The 19,240-nt window shown below is 46.4% G+C and overlaps 1 protein-coding gene across 1 annotated transcript in view; it reads right to left on the bottom strand.

The window, feature by feature from the left end:
- Positions 1–16,046, bottom strand: part of dtnbb (dystrobrevin, beta b) — a gene marked incomplete at both ends in the record, with an annotated part of 25,565 nt that extends 9,519 nt beyond the window's left edge. The window contains 9 exons of the mRNA XM_080850245.1: positions 1,877–1,942; positions 10,436–10,560; positions 11,793–11,959; positions 12,279–12,384; positions 13,011–13,165; positions 13,762–13,847; positions 14,850–15,063; positions 15,532–15,612; positions 15,980–16,046. Of these exons, the coding sequence (XP_080706371.1) occupies positions 1,877–1,942; positions 10,436–10,560; positions 11,793–11,959; positions 12,279–12,384; positions 13,011–13,165; positions 13,762–13,847; positions 14,850–15,063; positions 15,532–15,612; positions 15,980–16,046 (1,067 nt within the window). The remainder of the gene's footprint in view (positions 1–1,876; positions 1,943–10,435; positions 10,561–11,792; positions 11,960–12,278; positions 12,385–13,010; positions 13,166–13,761; positions 13,848–14,849; positions 15,064–15,531; positions 15,613–15,979) is intronic.
- Between the last annotated feature and the right edge of the window lie 3,194 nt (positions 16,047–19,240).

Below are 19,240 nucleotides of genomic sequence, written 5' to 3'. Positions count from 1 at the left end.
ACACACACACACACACACACTCTGAACACACTCAGACTTACACACACACACACACACACACACACACACACACACACACAGACACACACACACTCTGAACATACTCTGAACTCACTAAATTAAACATACGCAGACACAGTTCCCTGCTTAATGCACTCGTTTAGTCTCCTACCACAGGAGAAGAGTTTCACCTCCTCGTGTCCTGCACTCATTCCAGTGCAGCCAACCGTCACATTGCTGCTTATGAGAGGAACAGACGCATGGGACAAGCAGATGATGGCCCATATGCTGTTTCACGCTGTTAAACGATGGTATATATATTTGTGTGTGTGTGTGAGTGTGAGACAGAGAGAGACAGAGAGAGAGAGAGGGAGAGAGACAGAGAGAGAGAAAGAGTGCAGAGTGTGTGTGTGTGTGCTTGTCTGTTCAACACATACATACAAATAGGTTTGTCTTCATTAAATAACTGGTCTCTTTATTTTCTTTGCACCGCGCTATGCGGATTTATGAAGGATCACTGGTGCTCCGCTTTACAATTTAAAACCTCAGAAGTTAAAGCTGCCACCGCCCGCTGTGCGCTCTTCAGACAGGGAGACGGAGACGCTACGTGCTATTTCAGCATTCCGGCAAATCCCGGCAGCGATGGGGAGAGAGACTGGTGCTGCTGCCTGGCTCTCTCTCTGAAGGGCCGCGCTATTGACACTCCCAAGAGAGCTGTAAGGCAGTGGAGATCCCATGACTAGTGTAGACACACACCCACACACACACACACACACACCCACACACACACACACACACACACACACTCACACACACACACATACACACACACACACACACACACACATGACTAGTGTGGCTCCAGAGCACAGCCTAATCCACACACACACACACACACACATGACTAGTGTGGCTCCAGAGCACAGCCTAATCCACACACACACACACACACACACACACACACACACACACACACACACACACACACATGACTAGTGTGGCTCCAGAGCACAGCCTAATCCACACACACACACACACACACACACACACACACACACACACACATGACCATTGTGGCTCCGGAGCACAGCCTAATCGACACACACACACACACACACACACACACACACACACACACACACACACACACACACACACACACACACACACACACACACACACACACACACACACACACGACTAGTGTGGCTCCAGAGCACAGCCTAATCGGAGGAGACGTCCCACTCAAGCGAGCGGACGCAGCTCGCAAAGCGTAACGTCAGGAGAGAGAGGGGTCATCAGGGAGCGCTTGAGCATGCTACGCTAACACTACTCGCATGTGCAGCCAACCACGCTCACACACACACACACACACACACACATACGGCCCGAGGTGTAAAAGCATGACTCTGAGAAAGCTGGCGGAACAAAAACAACACATGAGCACCAGGGGGAGAGGGGAGATGGGCACGCGGTCAATCTGTGTGTAAGTTTGAGTGTGTGTGTGTGTGTGTGTGTGTGTGTGTGTGTGTGTGTGTGTGTGTGTGTGTGTGTGTGTGGAAACTGAGTTACACATACACTGAGTTTCAGTTGAATGCATGTTAACACACATCTTAAGTTTAAGTCGAGTGTGTGTCTTTTGCGTTCATGTGTCTCATGTGTGCGTGTTTGTGTATTAAGTCTACAAGTGGTGATGTTTTTGAGGAGACTAGTAATGACTGTGTGTACTGTAGAGTGTACATGTGTGTCTACAGGAGTGTGTTTGTGACTGGTCCGAGATCAGACTGTGGGATGTTGCAGGAATACGGGCTGACCCTAGCTAACCTGTACTGAGGAGCTGGAGAGGAGAGGAGAGCGAGGAGGAGCATCTGCTTACCTGTCTGCAGGTGTGTGAGCGGCCGACGCCATGAGCACGTTCATGTTGGACACGGGCCTCAGCAGACTGCAAAAAAACAGAGCCCATTGTCAAACACACACAACAAGCTAATATCATACACACACAGACACACACACAATCACAGACACACACAGACACACACACACACACCCACACACACCCACACAAGCAACAGACACGGACATGCTCTTTTTCACACACACACACACACACACACACACACACACACACACACACACACACACACACACAGACAGCATCATGATCATTATCACAAACTAAACTTACTGTTATATACAGTATCAGATGCATGACCATAACTATCACAAGTCTGCAATCACACACCAGATTCATCTGCACAAACCCACACACTCCACAATCACACACCACACTTAACGTCACACCCTCTCTCACCCCTCCAAATTACGCAGCATAAGAGTGCTTCGTTTTGATTAGAAACTTAACAAAAGAAACACTCACACACACACACACACACACACACACACACACACACACACACACACAGACACACACAAATACAATCTCAGCCAGAAACACAAAGTTGCATTCCTGCTTGACACTAGCGGTTCTGTCCCTCTCCTGGACAAAGCTGATGAGGTTACCCCAAGGGCTGCAGGAGAATTCTGATTAAGACAGGTCTGGGCTCGGGAGACGGGGGAGAGGGAGGGAGGGAGGGAGGAGGAGACACAGAGGAAGGGAGAGGAAATGAAAGAGAGATGAAGTGGGGGGGGGGGGGGGGGGGGGGTGACATTGTGGAAGGTAATTTACGGGGGCTAAACACAGCCATTGCCCCCCACTCCCCACCTCCCCACCCCCCTTCTCTTTCACTCGCCCCTTTTCTCTATTTCTTCTGAAGGACAAAATCGCTGAGTGCTTTGGTCTGCCTGGGTGCCTGTCGGAGTGGCACAGGCGGAGATTCTACTAGTCTTGCTTCCAGCCACTTTCTGTCTCTCCCTGTCTCACCTACTCCCGTCTGTCTCTCTTGCTCAGTCAAACAATATCTCATAATCTCTCTCACTCTTCTCTGCACCGCATGCCTGTGTGTGCAGGTGTGTGTGTGTGTGTGTGTGTGTGTGTGTGTGTGAGAGAGAGTGTGTTTGTGAGACACGTGGCATGCCAGGTGTGTGAGATGTGATGGACATTAACAAGGAGACACACGCACACACACACACACACACACATCTACACGTATGACAACATCATAATGCACACATCACACACACACAGCCATATGTTTTTGCACACTTGAGTGCATGCGGATATCTACATTCTGGCACACACACACACACAGAGGCATGCATGGTGGTGCACAAACACACATGCACAGGAGCATGCACAGCTTGCGCATATTCTCACACGCAAACTCTGATCTGCATACAAAGATTACCGCACATTCATACTCATGCAATTGCAATTTTACACACGTTCATCACACGTGCACGTTTACACACACAGATATAAACACGCATCCACATGCAAAACACAGACAGCATGTACAAAATGTGCATATCAATTTACATATAAATATTAGATGTACACACATAAAATGCACACACACACACTCACACACACACACACACACACACACACACACACACACACACACACACGCTCCTACATACAGAGAGTGGTGCTGTCAGCCAGTGATACAGCGGTCAGCTCCCTTTGCCCTCTGAGATGCTCTGAGGCACTCTTGAGAGATCACACACACTCACTCACTCACTCACTTCTGTGTGTGTGTGGAGCAGCCGTCGGCCGCCTCACACACACCGCTGCCACTGCCGCCGCCGCCGCCACACGCTCCCTCCTCTCCTTCCTTTGTCCACTCCAGGTCTTCTGTCTGCTCTGCCCTGCTCTTTTCTTCTCTTCTCTTCGCTTTATTTTGCCTCGTTTTACGTGTTTCTCCCCGGTTCTCGCGCTCTTCTCTCTCTGACAGCTCGAAACTGAATGAGCATCTCAATGCACAACACTGCTGCTGCTGTCGCCAAGGAAACCGCCAAAGTCACATGGACATATGACGTCCATGACTCTCTCTCTCTCTCTCTTTCCCTCTCTCTCTCTCTCTCTCTCTCTCTCTTTCTCTCTCTCTCTCTGTCTCATTCACTATCCTTCTGTATGGGTGTGTATGCGTCTGTGTGTGTGTGTTGTGGGTGTCTGTCATTCTATCAATCTTACCAAATCCCACTCTCATTAAATCTATCTTTCATCCAACCTGTCTGTCGTTCTCTCATTCAACGTCTGTCTCAAAGATGGATGGTCACTGCCACATGTTGGGCTAGTTGATCAGAGTGAGTGTGAGTTGCTGTGTGTGTGTGTGTGTGTGTGTGTGTGTGTGTGTGTCTGCGCTCGCACGTGTATATGAATGTGTATATTACTGCATCTGTGTACATGATCATCACTTATTCCATACTCATAAGTCTCATCCTGTCAACAATGACTTTACTTTTCTACTAGTTCTTCCTTTTTACTTCCAGGGTGCCATAACAGTCAGCCTCTGACTAAACGGCCTCAGTCTCTCTGCTGTCTGGCCCTTCTCTTCTCCAGTGTCCAAGACGGGATAAGTCCAGAAGCAGAGTCATCACTAAGAGGAAATGTGCTGCGCTATGCTAAGTCCAGCACCAGCAGCATATTCCACTAAAAATGACAGTTGAAAATTAGGCTTGGCAATGTACAAAGTAGACAGAAAATGAGACTTAAAAGGAGAGCCCGAGAGAGAGGGAGAAAATATTACAGAAGAAAAGAGAATGGAAGACAGAGAGAGAGAGATTGGTGGAGAGAGAGAGAGAGAGAGAGAGAGAGAGAGTATGTGTTTATGTGGGTGTGACAGACACAGAGTCATCACTCAAGATTAATGACTGAGTGAGTTCAAAGCTTGCATCCCAGTTTAGAGGCTTTTCACACAAATTAAAGTCCGTCCCTCAGTGTGTGCATGGATGCATGGAGAAGAACGTCATCTAAATATAATCCTCATCAGTAGAGATGCTCCACATACACCACACACACACACACACACACACACACACACACACACACACTTCCATTAGAACCACCAGGGGGTCCAGCCCAATCTCCTACACAGTAACCTGCACTCCATTGCCACACACGCACACACGCACATGCACACGCACACTCCATAACCACACACACAGAAAAGAGATGAAGAGTGACAAAAGTGTCTAAAGTCTTCAAACGTCTCTCTCTCTCTCTTGCTCTCGGTCTCTGACACACACACACACACACAGACACACACACACACACACACACACACACACACACACACACACGCAAACACACACTGAGAACCACAGACACACACAGGCTCTCTTTTGGCTCTGCTGTGTTTGAAATAGAAATCTGCCGTTTTTAGAGTACATGGACTATTACACTCTTTAATGACAGTGCACTTTCAAATTCTCTAAAAATCTCCCTCACTCTCGCCCCTCACCCTGCACCCGACCTTTATGTAACACACGCTTACAAACACAAACACACACACACACACACACACACACACACACACACACACTTACAGGTTAATTTTAATGTAATTGCTGTAAAGTAAGCTCCAGGACTGGACAAAATATGAATTGCTGAACAATACAAAATCGGAGTATCTGTACAGTAGCCAAATATCATCACACGTAATCACTCCTCAACCCTCATGTGATTTGCGTGTGCCGTCAGAGAATCCACACATCCCCTTTCACCCTTTCACTGCAGTCTTCTTCACTCTCATCAAGTGCAGAAAAACCCACATACACTAACGCACACAGACAGAGGCCTACTCTGTCGGGCAAATACAAACTGCTGCCCACTGCTCGACATCCATTATTGACCTTTATGTCCATCTAATGTAATCAATACAATTATTGCATCCTACTATTTCTTGAAATGGATTTGCAATCTGCCAAAAACTCTCAGAATTTTTCGATTTTTTAAAAAACAGGAGGCACCAGGGGGGACGGGCTTTCGGTTTTGCATTTAACTTTGAGAGAGAAAAAGGCAGACTGACAGATCTCAATGACTCAAATTCCTACGGGCACATCGAAAGATCACAGTGACACAAATTCCCATAGGTCAAGTGTCTGTCTTTTGGTCTTGTATAAGTAGGTAGTCTGGCTCACAGAAGCCCAGAGATAGGCGTCCTGTCTGGACTGAACACAGCCCTGAGGGACCAGAGGCCCTCGCACTCTCAGCTGTCAGACTACGGGGCCACAATGCTGATGGATCAGAGCGCTCCTCGGCAACGCTGGTCCAAGCATCCCAGCCACAGCACAGCCGGGGGGAGGGGGGGAGTGTCTGTCTGCAACCTCAAAGCTGCGTCTCTGCGTAAAAATGGGTTGTGAGTGTGTCATCATCTCTCTCTCTTTCTCTCTCTCTCTTGCTCTCTCTCTCTTTCTGTGTGTGTGTGTCACTTCTTGCATGTGTGTATGAGTAGGCCTTCACTGTTTTGAAGTCAACTGCCTGGGGACAGAGAGACTTGTCCAAAACATTATGTCTAAAGCCTATGAGGATGGTGCTGATGTGCACCACTTAATACACTTTTTGTCCCCCCCCCCCCCCTCTTGGAGGTTTTCTCAAGGTTTATTTACAAGTGGTTAACTGTTTGTGGCACTTTATAATCACAGTGTTAGGTTTGTGAGAAGTATTCTTGCATTGGCGTGACGTTAACAAAAGAAGGCAACTTTACTACACAAAGTGACCAAAAATAACTCCAAACACTAGTTTTGGCACAGGCTCTATTTTTAAATGCGTCTGAACAGTGTGCAAGCTGACTTTGTACAGATGTCTTTTAATGAATGAAAAATCATGACATCATAAGCTTAAGGAGTCAAAAATGGCTGACACAGTTCTTGGCTCAACTTCAGATCTCAGGGTGCTTTTGTTGCAGTTGTATTTGTTTGTTTTGTTGACGAATGTACTTATTAACAAAAAAAAGTGTATGCATATTAATATAATTTGTTAAGTCGCAATTCTTGTGTTAAAGCTTGTTTTAACCAGTGCTCATTTCCAAATATAGTCCCCTGGCCAGCCATCTGGCACCATCACAAACCTCAAGAGCTTCTTACGTTTCTGAGCAGAACAAACACCTGTCTATCATTTCACAAAGTATCCTCTGTCGCGTCTAGATATTTATACTCCTTTGTGGGTGACATTCATTTTCACTGATGCCATCTTCCAGTGCTACAAAGAGCGCACTCTGAGCTTGGACCCCCTGGAGCCTCAGGATGGCACCCACACTGGGAGCTGTGGGACATGTCATCGGGTTTACAGGCTCACTGCAGAGATGCCATGATGACACCTAGGATATGACAGAAAGGCAGAGACAGAGAAAGAAAGTGTGTGTGCACGCGTGAGTGTCTGTGTGTGTGTCTGTGTTTGTGAATATCTGTTCAACACACAAAGAACCTGTGTCTGCTGTGGCAGACGCCACATAAAAAGTAAAAAGATACCGCTTACATGTGTGCCAAGGCATAGTATTTCAGATTCAAACTTCCATTCATTTTCCTTTCAAGTAGGAGGGTACGTTGTTCTGTCTTTCCTGGTTCAGAACCACATACCTGGTCACATCTGCGATCCGTGTTTGCATAGGTTAATTTAAATGCCATCGTTTGAATTGACTCTCTAGGCAAAACAGAGGAACGAGTGTAGACAACCCACACCCTCTTCCCCTCTCCCCCTCCCTCCATAACATCCACATGAACGAGTGTTATTACATAAAAGGTCGCTGCAGAGAGGGTGCTGCTCTCATTCAGTCTGGGCCGACTAGAGTGGACTTTAATCATCTCCGATTTGCATTCAAATGAGTGCATCTACAGATGATGTAATCAAAGGGGACACAAGAGCAACGCGCCAGAGTGCCCTCTGCCCAGGGGCACATTTCAGATTCGCCGCAGAGCCACCAGAACCGTGCCACAGCGCCGGCCCAGCACCGGCACAGCGCCGGCACAGACTGGGGCTAATGAGAGCAAACTACAGCGGAGGAACCGGTTCCCTTGGAACTGCGTGATAGCTGGAGGTCATCAGATGTGTTGATGGCTAAGATTCTCCTCGCTGTTTTGACAAGATGCCATGGGAATGCAGGCGTGTTTGTCTACTTATGTGTGATGCTGAGGCCACGAAAGCGCAGCCTGTCACTGCTTTAGGAGACTATTAACTGAGCAACAAGACGAGGAGTCAAGGTCATAGGAGGTCTTATGACCATACGGTGCTACTAACAATTAAGTGACATCCCAGCTTGAAGCCACCACCCTCTGCAGCATTCTTCACTTAGTGAGTGTTGTCTTTGCCATGATATACTGCTTGGGGACAAAGGACACAACTCTGCGTGTGTGTGTGTGTGTGTGTGTGTGTGTGTGTGTGTGTGTGTGTGTGTGTGTGTGTGTGTGTGTGTGTGACTGTGTGTGTGTGTGTGTGTGTGTGTGTGTCACAAGGTTCCTTATGTCAGGACATAAATCCAGTGCAGTCTAGTGCATTGCAGACACTCTGAACACAGCTGGGGGTGCTACATGAATGCCGTCTGATGTTGGGTGAGTGAAAGGTGTGGTTGCAGAACAAACAGTAGCTTGGACAACTTTATCCAACATGAAAAATCTGTACAGTATACAACAATCACACTATGCCTTTACATCTATGCCTACAGTGTTTTTGTGTAGTGCCTTCCACCAGCAGTGGAGACACAGGCACATGTTTGTCTACGAGAGCAACACTTAATCCTGATTACTGCCAGACCCAGGTGGGTTTAAGCTCCCCTCTGTGCTGCACTGCGGACTGTAAACAACTCCATTAATATACAGGCACACCAGGAAACACACCAACACTCCACAGGCTTCTCAACCACGAGCACAGAAACGGAAAAAAACATCAAACTGAGTGCCATGAAATAGGCCAGCAGCAGTTTATACACGTAATGCATTTTTCACACTGTTTTTATCGACCTTCTTAATGTGCTCTCTGTAGTTAACTGAATGATCAGATTGGCTCATTATACACAATATATGCACATTAAGAACTAGAGAGGACAAAAACTATGGGGGTAAATGGCCGCTGTAATTGCCATGTGCAGGGTCATGCATCAGCCCGTCACATACAGATGCGTCCTTCTAGCCTTCTGTTCTGGGGAGTTTATTCTCTCCATCAATCTCCGCGTTTATTTGTCAGCATATAAAAGCGGCTAAACTCACCGTAGCGTTCCGCACAGCCCTGGTATGCGGTCCGGCTAGACTCGGGTGCATATATTTATTACACTTAAACTCACGCATCCGTGCAACCTCATCTATTTCACGTGGCAAAACCTCTGCACCTCGCATTCTCCGATTACATTTCCTTCCTGACGTAGTTCCACCGATCAATCGTTTCACACGGACACAGGAAGACATTCAGGCACTCTGATAGCTAAGCCATTGTTCTAAATGTTTATGAATGAAAGGAGAGTGTGCGGACATTGATCTGACTACTGTATATGACTTGTTCGTTTTGTCTCTGCAAATCGTATGTACGTATGTGCCGAAGCACATGTCTGAGTGTAACTGACATATTATCGGTAGGGTCTGAATTCTCTTTACTATTGAGAGTTGATAAGAGCACACACAAACAAATAATCTTGGGTTCAGCTTTACCCTTTCATCTATAAGGCTGTGTGTGCATGGATACACACAAACACACCAAAAAACTCAAAGTAGTAGGACGGTGGTTGAACCATGTCTGTTCCGACCGCTGCCTGACCACCTTCCTCCCCACCTGCCCATTCACCTGGTCACCCTTCAACCATTAATTAGAGAAGAGCTGAATTAGTTTTTTGCACAAATGCACTAGACACCAAACAAGCCCTTCTCAATCAGCCACAATTGAGATAAGCGAAAACCCCTTTGACAATTCCAGCTGACAATTCCTTTGAATGACCTTAAAACATTATAGTTTTTTAAACAGCTGATAACGACACGCATGCAAAAACCTGATGAAGGGTGTCGCTTTCAAGGATGCATTGAGATGCCAGTGTCACAGCTGAATGCTGAAACCAGTGTCTGACAGTAAGAGTGTTTATAATGAGAGGATCATAGCGCACCTCATGCCCTGTCTGCCAACATCAGTAACAGCAATTCTAAAGGCCTTATTGAAGAGACAAGTTTGCTGGATAAACACAAACAGCTGTATGGCGGGGATAAATCATGTGATTGGAGGAACGGAGGCTTGTGCTGCATGCTGTTCACATTACCCTTAGTGAGTGTGTGTGTGATACGTTGGCTGTTTGTTATGTCTTCCAGTGACAAATCTGTCCCATAAATATCATGTGACAATCCCTGCCTGTTCACTTAGGAGCCATGACTATGATGCAAACTATGATGCACCACCCACTTCCGCACAACAGAGGGCGCCAAAGAGCCTCTTAAATGAAGTGTTCCTGACCTCTATGCACCATCCAAAATGACCGATCAAACGATTGCTGCGTCGTCATCCTTGTGACCAAAGGCACAAAAAAAACAGCCACATGAGCCCCCTAGGGGCATAGCAACTCACGTTGTCGGCGCCAGGTCGGGCGGCCTCTCGCTGGCCTCGGGGAAGCTGGGCTGGGGCGGCTCCCCGATGGGCACGCAGCCCAGAGAGCGGCTGATGGCATGGCTCAGCTTCTTGGCTGGAGATTTCTGCAGGGGGGGAAAAGAGACACAACACGCTGCTTCAGCAATGTAGAGGACACCAGTTCAAATGATTGAATCGACACTCGCTATGGAGATGTGTCCATAGAAAAGATGTTTTCATCAAAGTCATAGAGGTCAGATTCATAAGGATGTATGTGAATAAAGCCTACTACCTACTACACTGTTTTGTGGCTTGTGTCTGAGTTTGTCATTTAAAGCACTGGCAATTATGGGAGAAATTATGGCTTAGCTCAACCATATTTATTACGACACTGGCTTAAAAGGGCCAATTAGGGCAATACTGAGGGGGTTTTTGCGATAAAGGCGTTTCAAAGGCTTCTCTTTCCACATAGAGCTACTTGTCATCTTCTCTTAAAAAGGAAACGAGCCGTTTCTTTTTCCACTACTCTCATGCTGCTTTACCCAACCCCCCCTACTCCCGCCCGGTCTAAAATAATCAGCCTTATCGCCGCCGTCTGAGAGGAATAGAAGAGTCAATGGAAATTGGATTGGGGAACCAGAGCGCGGCAAATCGTTTCCCAACTTCCCATTTCCACCCAAGAGCTGGAGCCCCTAAGACAACGCTGGGCCCTTGAAAATTCAATCAATGGCGGCCGACTTCTAAGGATAGCCAAAGCGGCAAGTAATCTGGGTAAAAGAGACGGATATCGCTGCCTGAGCCTTTTCCTCCCGCTACTGCTAGCTCCAGAGATGTACAGTCCACGGACTTGTGGCAGTCGTCAGGGATTATCTCATTAGCAGCGATTCCTTACGAAAAGGCACGTATGTTGAGTGAAACCCCATGTCTTTCCTGGGTAGAACAGGAATAAGAGACACGAGGCTGGACCCGTGTTTTCTAACTCTAATGTTTTTGTCCCTCAAGCCATCTTGCACTCAGTCGACCTGCTAAAACACACCAAAGCCACATTTATAGGATGGAAAGTACGCAGTCCAGAGGTGTTAAGACTGTCTGGCAATCAAACCTATGACACTGGTGCTGACAACATCTTGTTCAACAACTTAAACAAACCATAAGATCCTTAAAAGATCACTAACAAAGCTTGATAACTTACTCATCACAACACGTCTGTTTTTGATAAAAATGAATAATGCATAATACAGCAGGCTGTTAGTTTTGCTTGAAGCGTTTCTTGGGCCCAATGAGTCATTGTGTCTGAGTTCATAATGGTTAGATATTCTTGGTAGCCTATCATCTCAGGCTAAACAGTTGGGCCTACCCAGGAAGAGTGCTCCTTCATCTGGTGCTGGTTGCTGTGGGGACCGTTGGCATGGCCGCGCCAGAAGCAGCTCTGGCAGAGCTGGTAGCCGTGGCACTGTTGGCATCGGTAACGAAAGCCCATCATGCTCTCACTGTGGCAGTAAGAGCACTCCACTGGGTGGAAGACTGGGAGAGAAATACATACACACACACATATAGAGTATATATAGAGAGAGAGAGAGAGAGAGAGAGAGACAGAGAGAGAGAGAGAAGGAAGATGGAAAACAGGCATGGGCATGAGACAAACTTTGTGCATCTATGACATGGATGTCAGCAATTAACTACAACATACCCACATTAACTCTCTAAGCCCAGCTTATTGATGCTAATATATATTCAGTCGTAGTTTCAATAACATTCAATGTATTTATCATTACAATATTGGCCCTCGTGTGGCAGTAAGTCGTGTCAGATATAATAGTGTCGCGAGCGACCGCCAGCTCACCATTCTCCACATGGGCCAGCCGGTGCATGAGCGGCAGCCACACAAGGCACTGGGGGGGCGGGTCAGCAGTCAGCACGTCCAGAAACGTGTTCAACTGGATCTTCTTCTGGACACAAACACACACACAACACAAACACAGCACTAAAGAGGGTGCTTGCAGGGATGGGGAGCGAGCAAATATTATTGTGTTCTATAGTTTATTTGTGTGTGTGTGTGTGTGTGTGTGTGTGTGTGTGTGTGTGTCTGCATATGAAAGGGGTGTGTGTAAAAGCAAATTGGTAAATGAGATAGAAGCAGACATACAGAGACAAGTAGAGAGCGAGTGAGAGAGAGAGCGAGAGGTGTGGGGAGACAGACAGAGTAAAAGACAAAACCCTCATGCCAAAGACAGAACATGTATGCTTGAGGGCAAGAATGAGAGAAAGAAAGGAAGAGAAAGAATCTGTGTGTGAGAATGCAAAATGCAGAAAAACAAGACAAACAATAAAAGAGTGTGTGTGTGTGTGTGTGTGTGTGTGTGTGTGTGTGTGTGTATGTGTGTGTGTGTGGAAGCTGTGTGTGTGTGTGAGTGTGTGTGTGTGTGAGTGTGTGTGTGGAAGCTGTGTGTGTGTGTGTGTGAGTGTGTGTGTGTGTGTGTGTGTGTGTGTGTGTGGAAGCTGTGTGTGTGTGTGAGTGTGTGTGTGTGTGTGTGTGTGTGTGTGTGTGTGGAAGCTGTGTGAATGGGCACTTTACTTGCTGGGGGAAGCAGGTACGGACTGAGTGTTCGGTGTAGCCAAAGGACGGCCCCTCAAACACGGCGGTGGGAAGCTTCAACACCTCCCTCAAGAAGTGGTCGAACCTTGGGAATAACATCGTTCCACTGGAGTCAGAGATCTGTGAGAAGATGTCTGACAGAGAGGGAGGCCATGAGATGGTGACTGGACATATCTTTCCCATTTACACAGAAACTCTTGTTAAGGACGTGTGTATAAGGTAGCTCTCATAAAGGAGATTCTTTTTCTTACACACATCTGATGAAACAAGTCTTTGCACAACCCCTTGGGTTTTTTATCTTCAAAGCAGTTATTAGAAAATCATTTCAAAGAGCTCATGATCTTCAGTCAGTTTATAGTTCGGCTATTTGGACTTATGGAGTGAGGCGGATATAAAAGGTTGATATTGCCCTCTAGTGTCCATTTCCTGTAAGTACCAAAGCAACCAGGCACTGGGGGGCAGTAGCCCGCTGAGCCAGCTGACCTTCCTTGCTTCTGTGAGAGTCACTGGTGCTCAACAGCCAGACCCCTGGGGCTTGTGCTAGACCCATGTCCCCAACACATAACTCATGCCCCTTTTCCTTCACTCTGACAGTCAGTGACCGTCATTTACTTTTGTGTGATTCCACCATAATGACACTAGAGGGTAATAAAAGCACTGATAGTGAAATTAGTGTCATTCTCTTTAGCGTCTCTGAGGTCATAAACGAAGCCTTGTGAGCATTCCTTACAGCGCAGTTTATCCACGATCTTCCCTCCACACATGGTGGCCAGCATGGACTTCATGGAAAACACAGTGAGTTTCCCTCTTCCTTCACTGCAAGGAATAAAAAAACAGTATTTGATCTATTAATTGTCACTTCACTAAATAATTTATAGCACTACATCAACCATTGCCGTAATCACCACGTTATCTCATTGCAGTGAGTATTGGCATTCAATTACATGTTCATGACATGTTTATATGATATTAGTGAATGCTTTCTGAGTGCACAGAAACTATGCAACAGTCGCCTAAGTACCTAAAACTCACACTGAACAATACCTTTGCCAGTTAACACTCATGCTATAAGAACATCTTTAAAGGAGAAATACTAATGACACTGGTCACAGAACCTACCAGTGAGATTCTTACAATCATCTTATTAAAAGAAGACCACACGTGCGTAAATTTGGCACACTTATTGTTCTGGAGGGGTGCAAAGTTAGCAGTAAATACATCTGTCTGTATTTAAGCATCCTAATAGTAACACTTCAGACAGAACGTATGCACTCCAGTCTTAGCTCAGTCCGCCCCCCCCCTCCCCCCCGCTCTACATTCATAACTGACCCCCTCAGTGGCAGGCGTGATAGGCTGATCACACCTGAGGTAGTTAATCAAGAGCATTCTAATCACATCACACGAGGCGTGCTAAAATCAGGTCTGCTGTGGAGGAGGGATACACACTGACAGGGGTCCCCAATAGCAGACCTGAGCACCCCTGCTCTGCCACACTGAACGTGCCTAATTTCTCGAGAACTGCTATTTCACTGGGAAGTTACAGGGGCAGTAGCAGGAAATCAAAGGGTTGCATGAACTCGAGCCCTCATGAACTCTTGCTGAAATGCTGAAATGTGATGTGAGGTGAATGTTACAAAATCAGCAAGAATCACATCTCCGTCCCTTATCTTTAAGAAATCTTCAAGGTATTACCCCCAACCCCCAGCGCAAAAAGGATGATGACTTTCGCTTATGTGACAGACGACCACCTGTACCCTTTTGGGCTCCACTGTTCCGTGGTCCTTGGCTGGGACTGTGCGCCCCCCTCTCCCTTCATACCTGTCATAGGTGGCCACCATGAAGTTGAGCAGCAGGCCGATGCTCTGCTCCACGTTGATCTGGTGCGTGGTGGGCAGCCGCTTGTTGAGCTGGTAGTAGATGGAGGACAGGATGGTCTCCAGGCGCGACACGCTGATCTCAGCCTGGTGCTCCAGCGTGTTGAGCCCGTTGTCACGGAAGGCCTCGATCATGTTCCACACGTCCACCAGATGCACTGTGAGTGGAGTGAGAGGGAGGGAGAGAGGGAGAGGGGGAACAGAGAGGGAGGGAGGGAGGGAGAGGGGGAACAGAGAGGGAGGGAGAGAGATGCAGGTGCCACATGAGTGCTGAGGGTGGAAAGAGCTACAAAGGGTCAAGAGTTCAAGGGCGTTTCTATTTGAATTTTCATTGAGCAAAGTGAACCTTTGTCAAAGGTTTGGCTTCTAATCAGACACACACAGAGATATACTTGAAGTATACAGTCCAAACTCATTTGCTACCCATCGCTAGATAATGAAAATGCCAAAGCCCTAGCACAATATAGTGAATTTTTCAATGGCTGAACCATGCTGTTAAAAGCACAATGGATTTCCAAGTCCTTTATTGCTGTCCATTCTTGTCACTGTATACATGTAAGATGTTGGTGAATGTGTCAGAAGAAAGGCTTCAGGGTGTCTGCCGGCTAATGAGTGTCTCGACTTACGGTTGCATCTCTTCTGCACAAACCGCAGCTTGCAGGCTGTTCTGTACGTGGAGAGCCGGATCACATCAAAGTTTTGAGCCCCTGGGGGAAATGATGAGGCTGGTTATTATTACTCAAGAGGAGGCCTCAGGAGCAGTTGGGTCTCTTGAGAGCGAGTATCAAACAACAGGATTATAACTATGGACCTCTGATCCCAGGATTTCACAGAGAGCGCTTTTAGAGTACTGATGATCTTACAACACACAATCTGTGAGTCTGTGAAAAAGAAAATCAATACGCAGATTACGCTCTTGGCAATACGTTTTACTGGACATTTTAGAGTGGGTGCTTCCAGGAACTAATTAAATGCTCAAATTGAAATGGTCTTGTAAAGTACTGCGCCCTGTGAAGCGCTGGTGATGTGGACCGTCCACAGAGGAGCGGTGATGGCTGGCATCTGCATACTCACTCATCTCCATGAAGAGCTGCCTCTTCTCCACAAGGGACTTCCCGCTTTTACTGCTCTCTTCAATCATTCTGAGAATCACACACATCAGAGCGACCACGCAGTGTAAGTGCACAGTTTCACCTTCACCTCCACCTCCACCTCCACCTCCACCTTCACCTCCTCCTCCACCTTCACATCCACCTCCACTTTCACATCCACCTCCTTCTTCACCTCCACCTCCTCCTCCACCTTCACCTGCTTCCCCACCTCCACCTCCTCCTTCACCTCCTCCTCCACCTCCTCCTTCAGCTCCTCCTCCACCTCCTCCTTCACCTCCACCTGATGATTGTGAAACATCTATCTACATACAGTATGTGGATGAGCTGACGTGTATGAAATAACTATCTGATATAAGAGTCGTTCATTGTCAGAAGATAGAAAACTGAAGAATACTGTGCAAATCAGACTCAGCATGTACAAGCATGTAGCCTATTGCGAAACAGAGAAAAGATGTCCTCTCCATGCAGCACAGTGTGTGTGGGGGCATTTTTCTATTTACTCCCAGTTCAAGGCTCTCAGTAGGAACCCAGAAAGGCCTCTGTGGCCCTGTCTCTGAATGGGAAGAACATGGCGTGATTGCTTCTTGATGAGAGCCTCTCTCGTGGTCTTACTCCAGGGTAGGGAGAGCACTGTCTCACAGATCCCATGAAATGATCATTCAACATTCAACTGAATGAGGAGCCATTGCATGTGGATAAAATCTCTTCAGATCTCTTCGATCGCCTGCTGGGGCATAGGGGTTGCAGCGTGGTTCTCTTAGAGAGGAAGGTTAAATGACCATCAGCTGCTGGGGACTCGGTAGTGCATGAGTCATCCAACTGGTGCAGTGAACACAGTCATGGCGCTTCAGAAAAATGACTCAATTCAATTTTCATCAATTTCCATTTGAACTGTGCAGCACCATTAACAGTAATTGTAGAAACCCAAGGCTGAGGGTAACAGGGGCGAGGAACAATTCCTATTCTACAGGAAGCAACCTTGAGCAGTGCCCACTGCAGAAGGCATAGGGGAGCCCTATGAAAGGCAGCATGCAACAAAAGGAAGAGACACTGTGCGGAGAGGAGGAGAGGCGGGGGAAACAGTAGGAGGACAGGAAGCAGGCGGAGCAGATAACAGGTGGAGGAACAGAACAGGAAACACTAACATTCATAATGATTAATGCTGCAAGTTGTGTCATAAGGCTTCAACATCACACTGCCCTATAAACTTATTTATAAACGTACTTGTTAAATTCTTTGGCACGTATAATTCAGTTCAAATGACAATAGACTTAATTATTTTTGCCAGTTTAATATGTTTACAACTGCATCCAATGAGAACGGTTGTGATGATTTATAAATGGCATATGACAAATAAACTGATAAATAAAGTGAAACACAATCAGCTGCTCTTGGTTACGATGCCCAGATTTGTAGATACATTAGACAGCAAAATCATGAGAAAATAAAAAGTTATCTAGATTATCTAGGGAAAATATAGAATAAAAACTTCACCTGTCAGTGGGTTAGTTTCAAGGTAATTGACACATAAGGGGAGGCTCCTGTGGGAGAAATAAATATAATATCAAATTCTCACATTTCACCAAGGTTGTGATATTAAAACACTTTCCTCAGACAGCGTGGTTCAGTAGGATATGTCTAAATAATTAACCTTGCTCTAAAGGCCTTGCAATAGCCAGGCAATGTGCTCTCTCCATCTATCATTTTCTCTTTAGGTGATGAACATTAGTGATTGTGATGATGATGACAACGCACACAAGCACCTCGGAATCAAATCTCAAATTAAGAACACACCCAAGTGACCAGGTGTCAACCTGCACAGCACATGCAGACTAATGATTTGCTAATTGCGCTCAAAGAGATGCATTGCTTTTAAAAGACTGATCGGATCGAGATGGAACTGTAAGCACCATCAGGATTCTGGAATGAATAATTGATAAGCTATGCATTTTTAATATTCCTTTTTTTGTACTGAAATGTAAAGATAATGCCAGCTCACATGTGAATAGTGAATCAATAAATTGTTATTCAATGTGATTTTTTGTTTTGAAATCATTACAGCAGAGTTATTATGATCAATGTATTCTGCATAACGTAATTCCATGCACCTAAGCGTGGGTGGCGACCCCCACAGATAATGAGCGGTGTTTCCAAACATTATGTCATAGCCTAGCGATACCTACTGAATCCCCAGAAGGAGCCCACTATTGGCCATCCCATCACTGCTGCCGTGATTCACAAGCTATATTCGAGTGATGTATCTGGCAGTAAAAACGTGAATAGCAGACGAGATGTAATCGAAATGACTAAGGATAAAAAGATTGTCTTTTCCAATCGTTCCTCTGGCTGGTCATGACAACATCCTTTGACGTGTGTCAGCGTGAGGACTGCGAATGCGGTAGCATCGCGCGCTTGAGATGGCCCTGTGTCACACCTCCGCACAAAATTCATTTAACAAAAATGACCATCAAATCCACACGTCTCAATTACAGAAGAAAGCCGATGGCACGTCAAAAACCGGCCATATTGCAAATTTAAGTCACGAATTACCTTTCCTCCAAGCGAACTGGCTCCGACACTACAGCACTGTGAAGACATACAAGGGATGTAGTTATTTCACGTTGAATGTATATGAGCGTTTGGTAGAAATATGTTCTTTTGCATCTTAAAAGCCTGTCACGCCGTGTAGGATAATCATTAAGTAATTATCTTACCAGCAAGAAATCACGCAGGTTGCGCTACCATCATCAGAATCTACTGAAAGAGAGAAGTGATCTTTGCTTCATGGGAAGTATTTCCTTCGTGAATGATCTGGGTTTCGCGCCCTCGAATATGAAAACAGTTGCAGGTGTCACACCCGTGTCAGCACTCTTATTTCAACACGATTAGGACTTAATTACACATCGTTGTGCGCATGCCGTTCCACTTGACTCGGTCTAAGAAAACTGCGGTAGGCAGCGATACTAGTGCGAGTGCGCTGCCTGCCTCTCCCCTCCTATCATCTGTCCTCTCCTCCACTCATCTACTCTCCTCCTCTCATCTTTTCCTTTTTCCGGACGCCAGAGGGCAGCAGAGCACAGATGTGTGATACCAGAGAGGGGGGAGGCTTCAGAAACCCTTCCCGATTGGTTAAATTGCCTCGAAAATTATTGTTTGGAAATGTATAAAAATGTATCTACATAAATTGGCTATTTACTATCATAATGGTTTGACAAGATTATTG

The sequence above is a fragment of the Sprattus sprattus genome (genome assembly GCF_963457725.1).
Source record: "Sprattus sprattus genome assembly, chromosome: 13".
Lineage (NCBI taxonomy): Eukaryota > Metazoa > Chordata > Actinopteri > Clupeiformes > Clupeidae > Sprattus > Sprattus sprattus.
The sequence above is the reverse complement of the archived record's forward strand: the minus strand, read 5'-3'. Positions and strand labels throughout refer to the sequence as shown.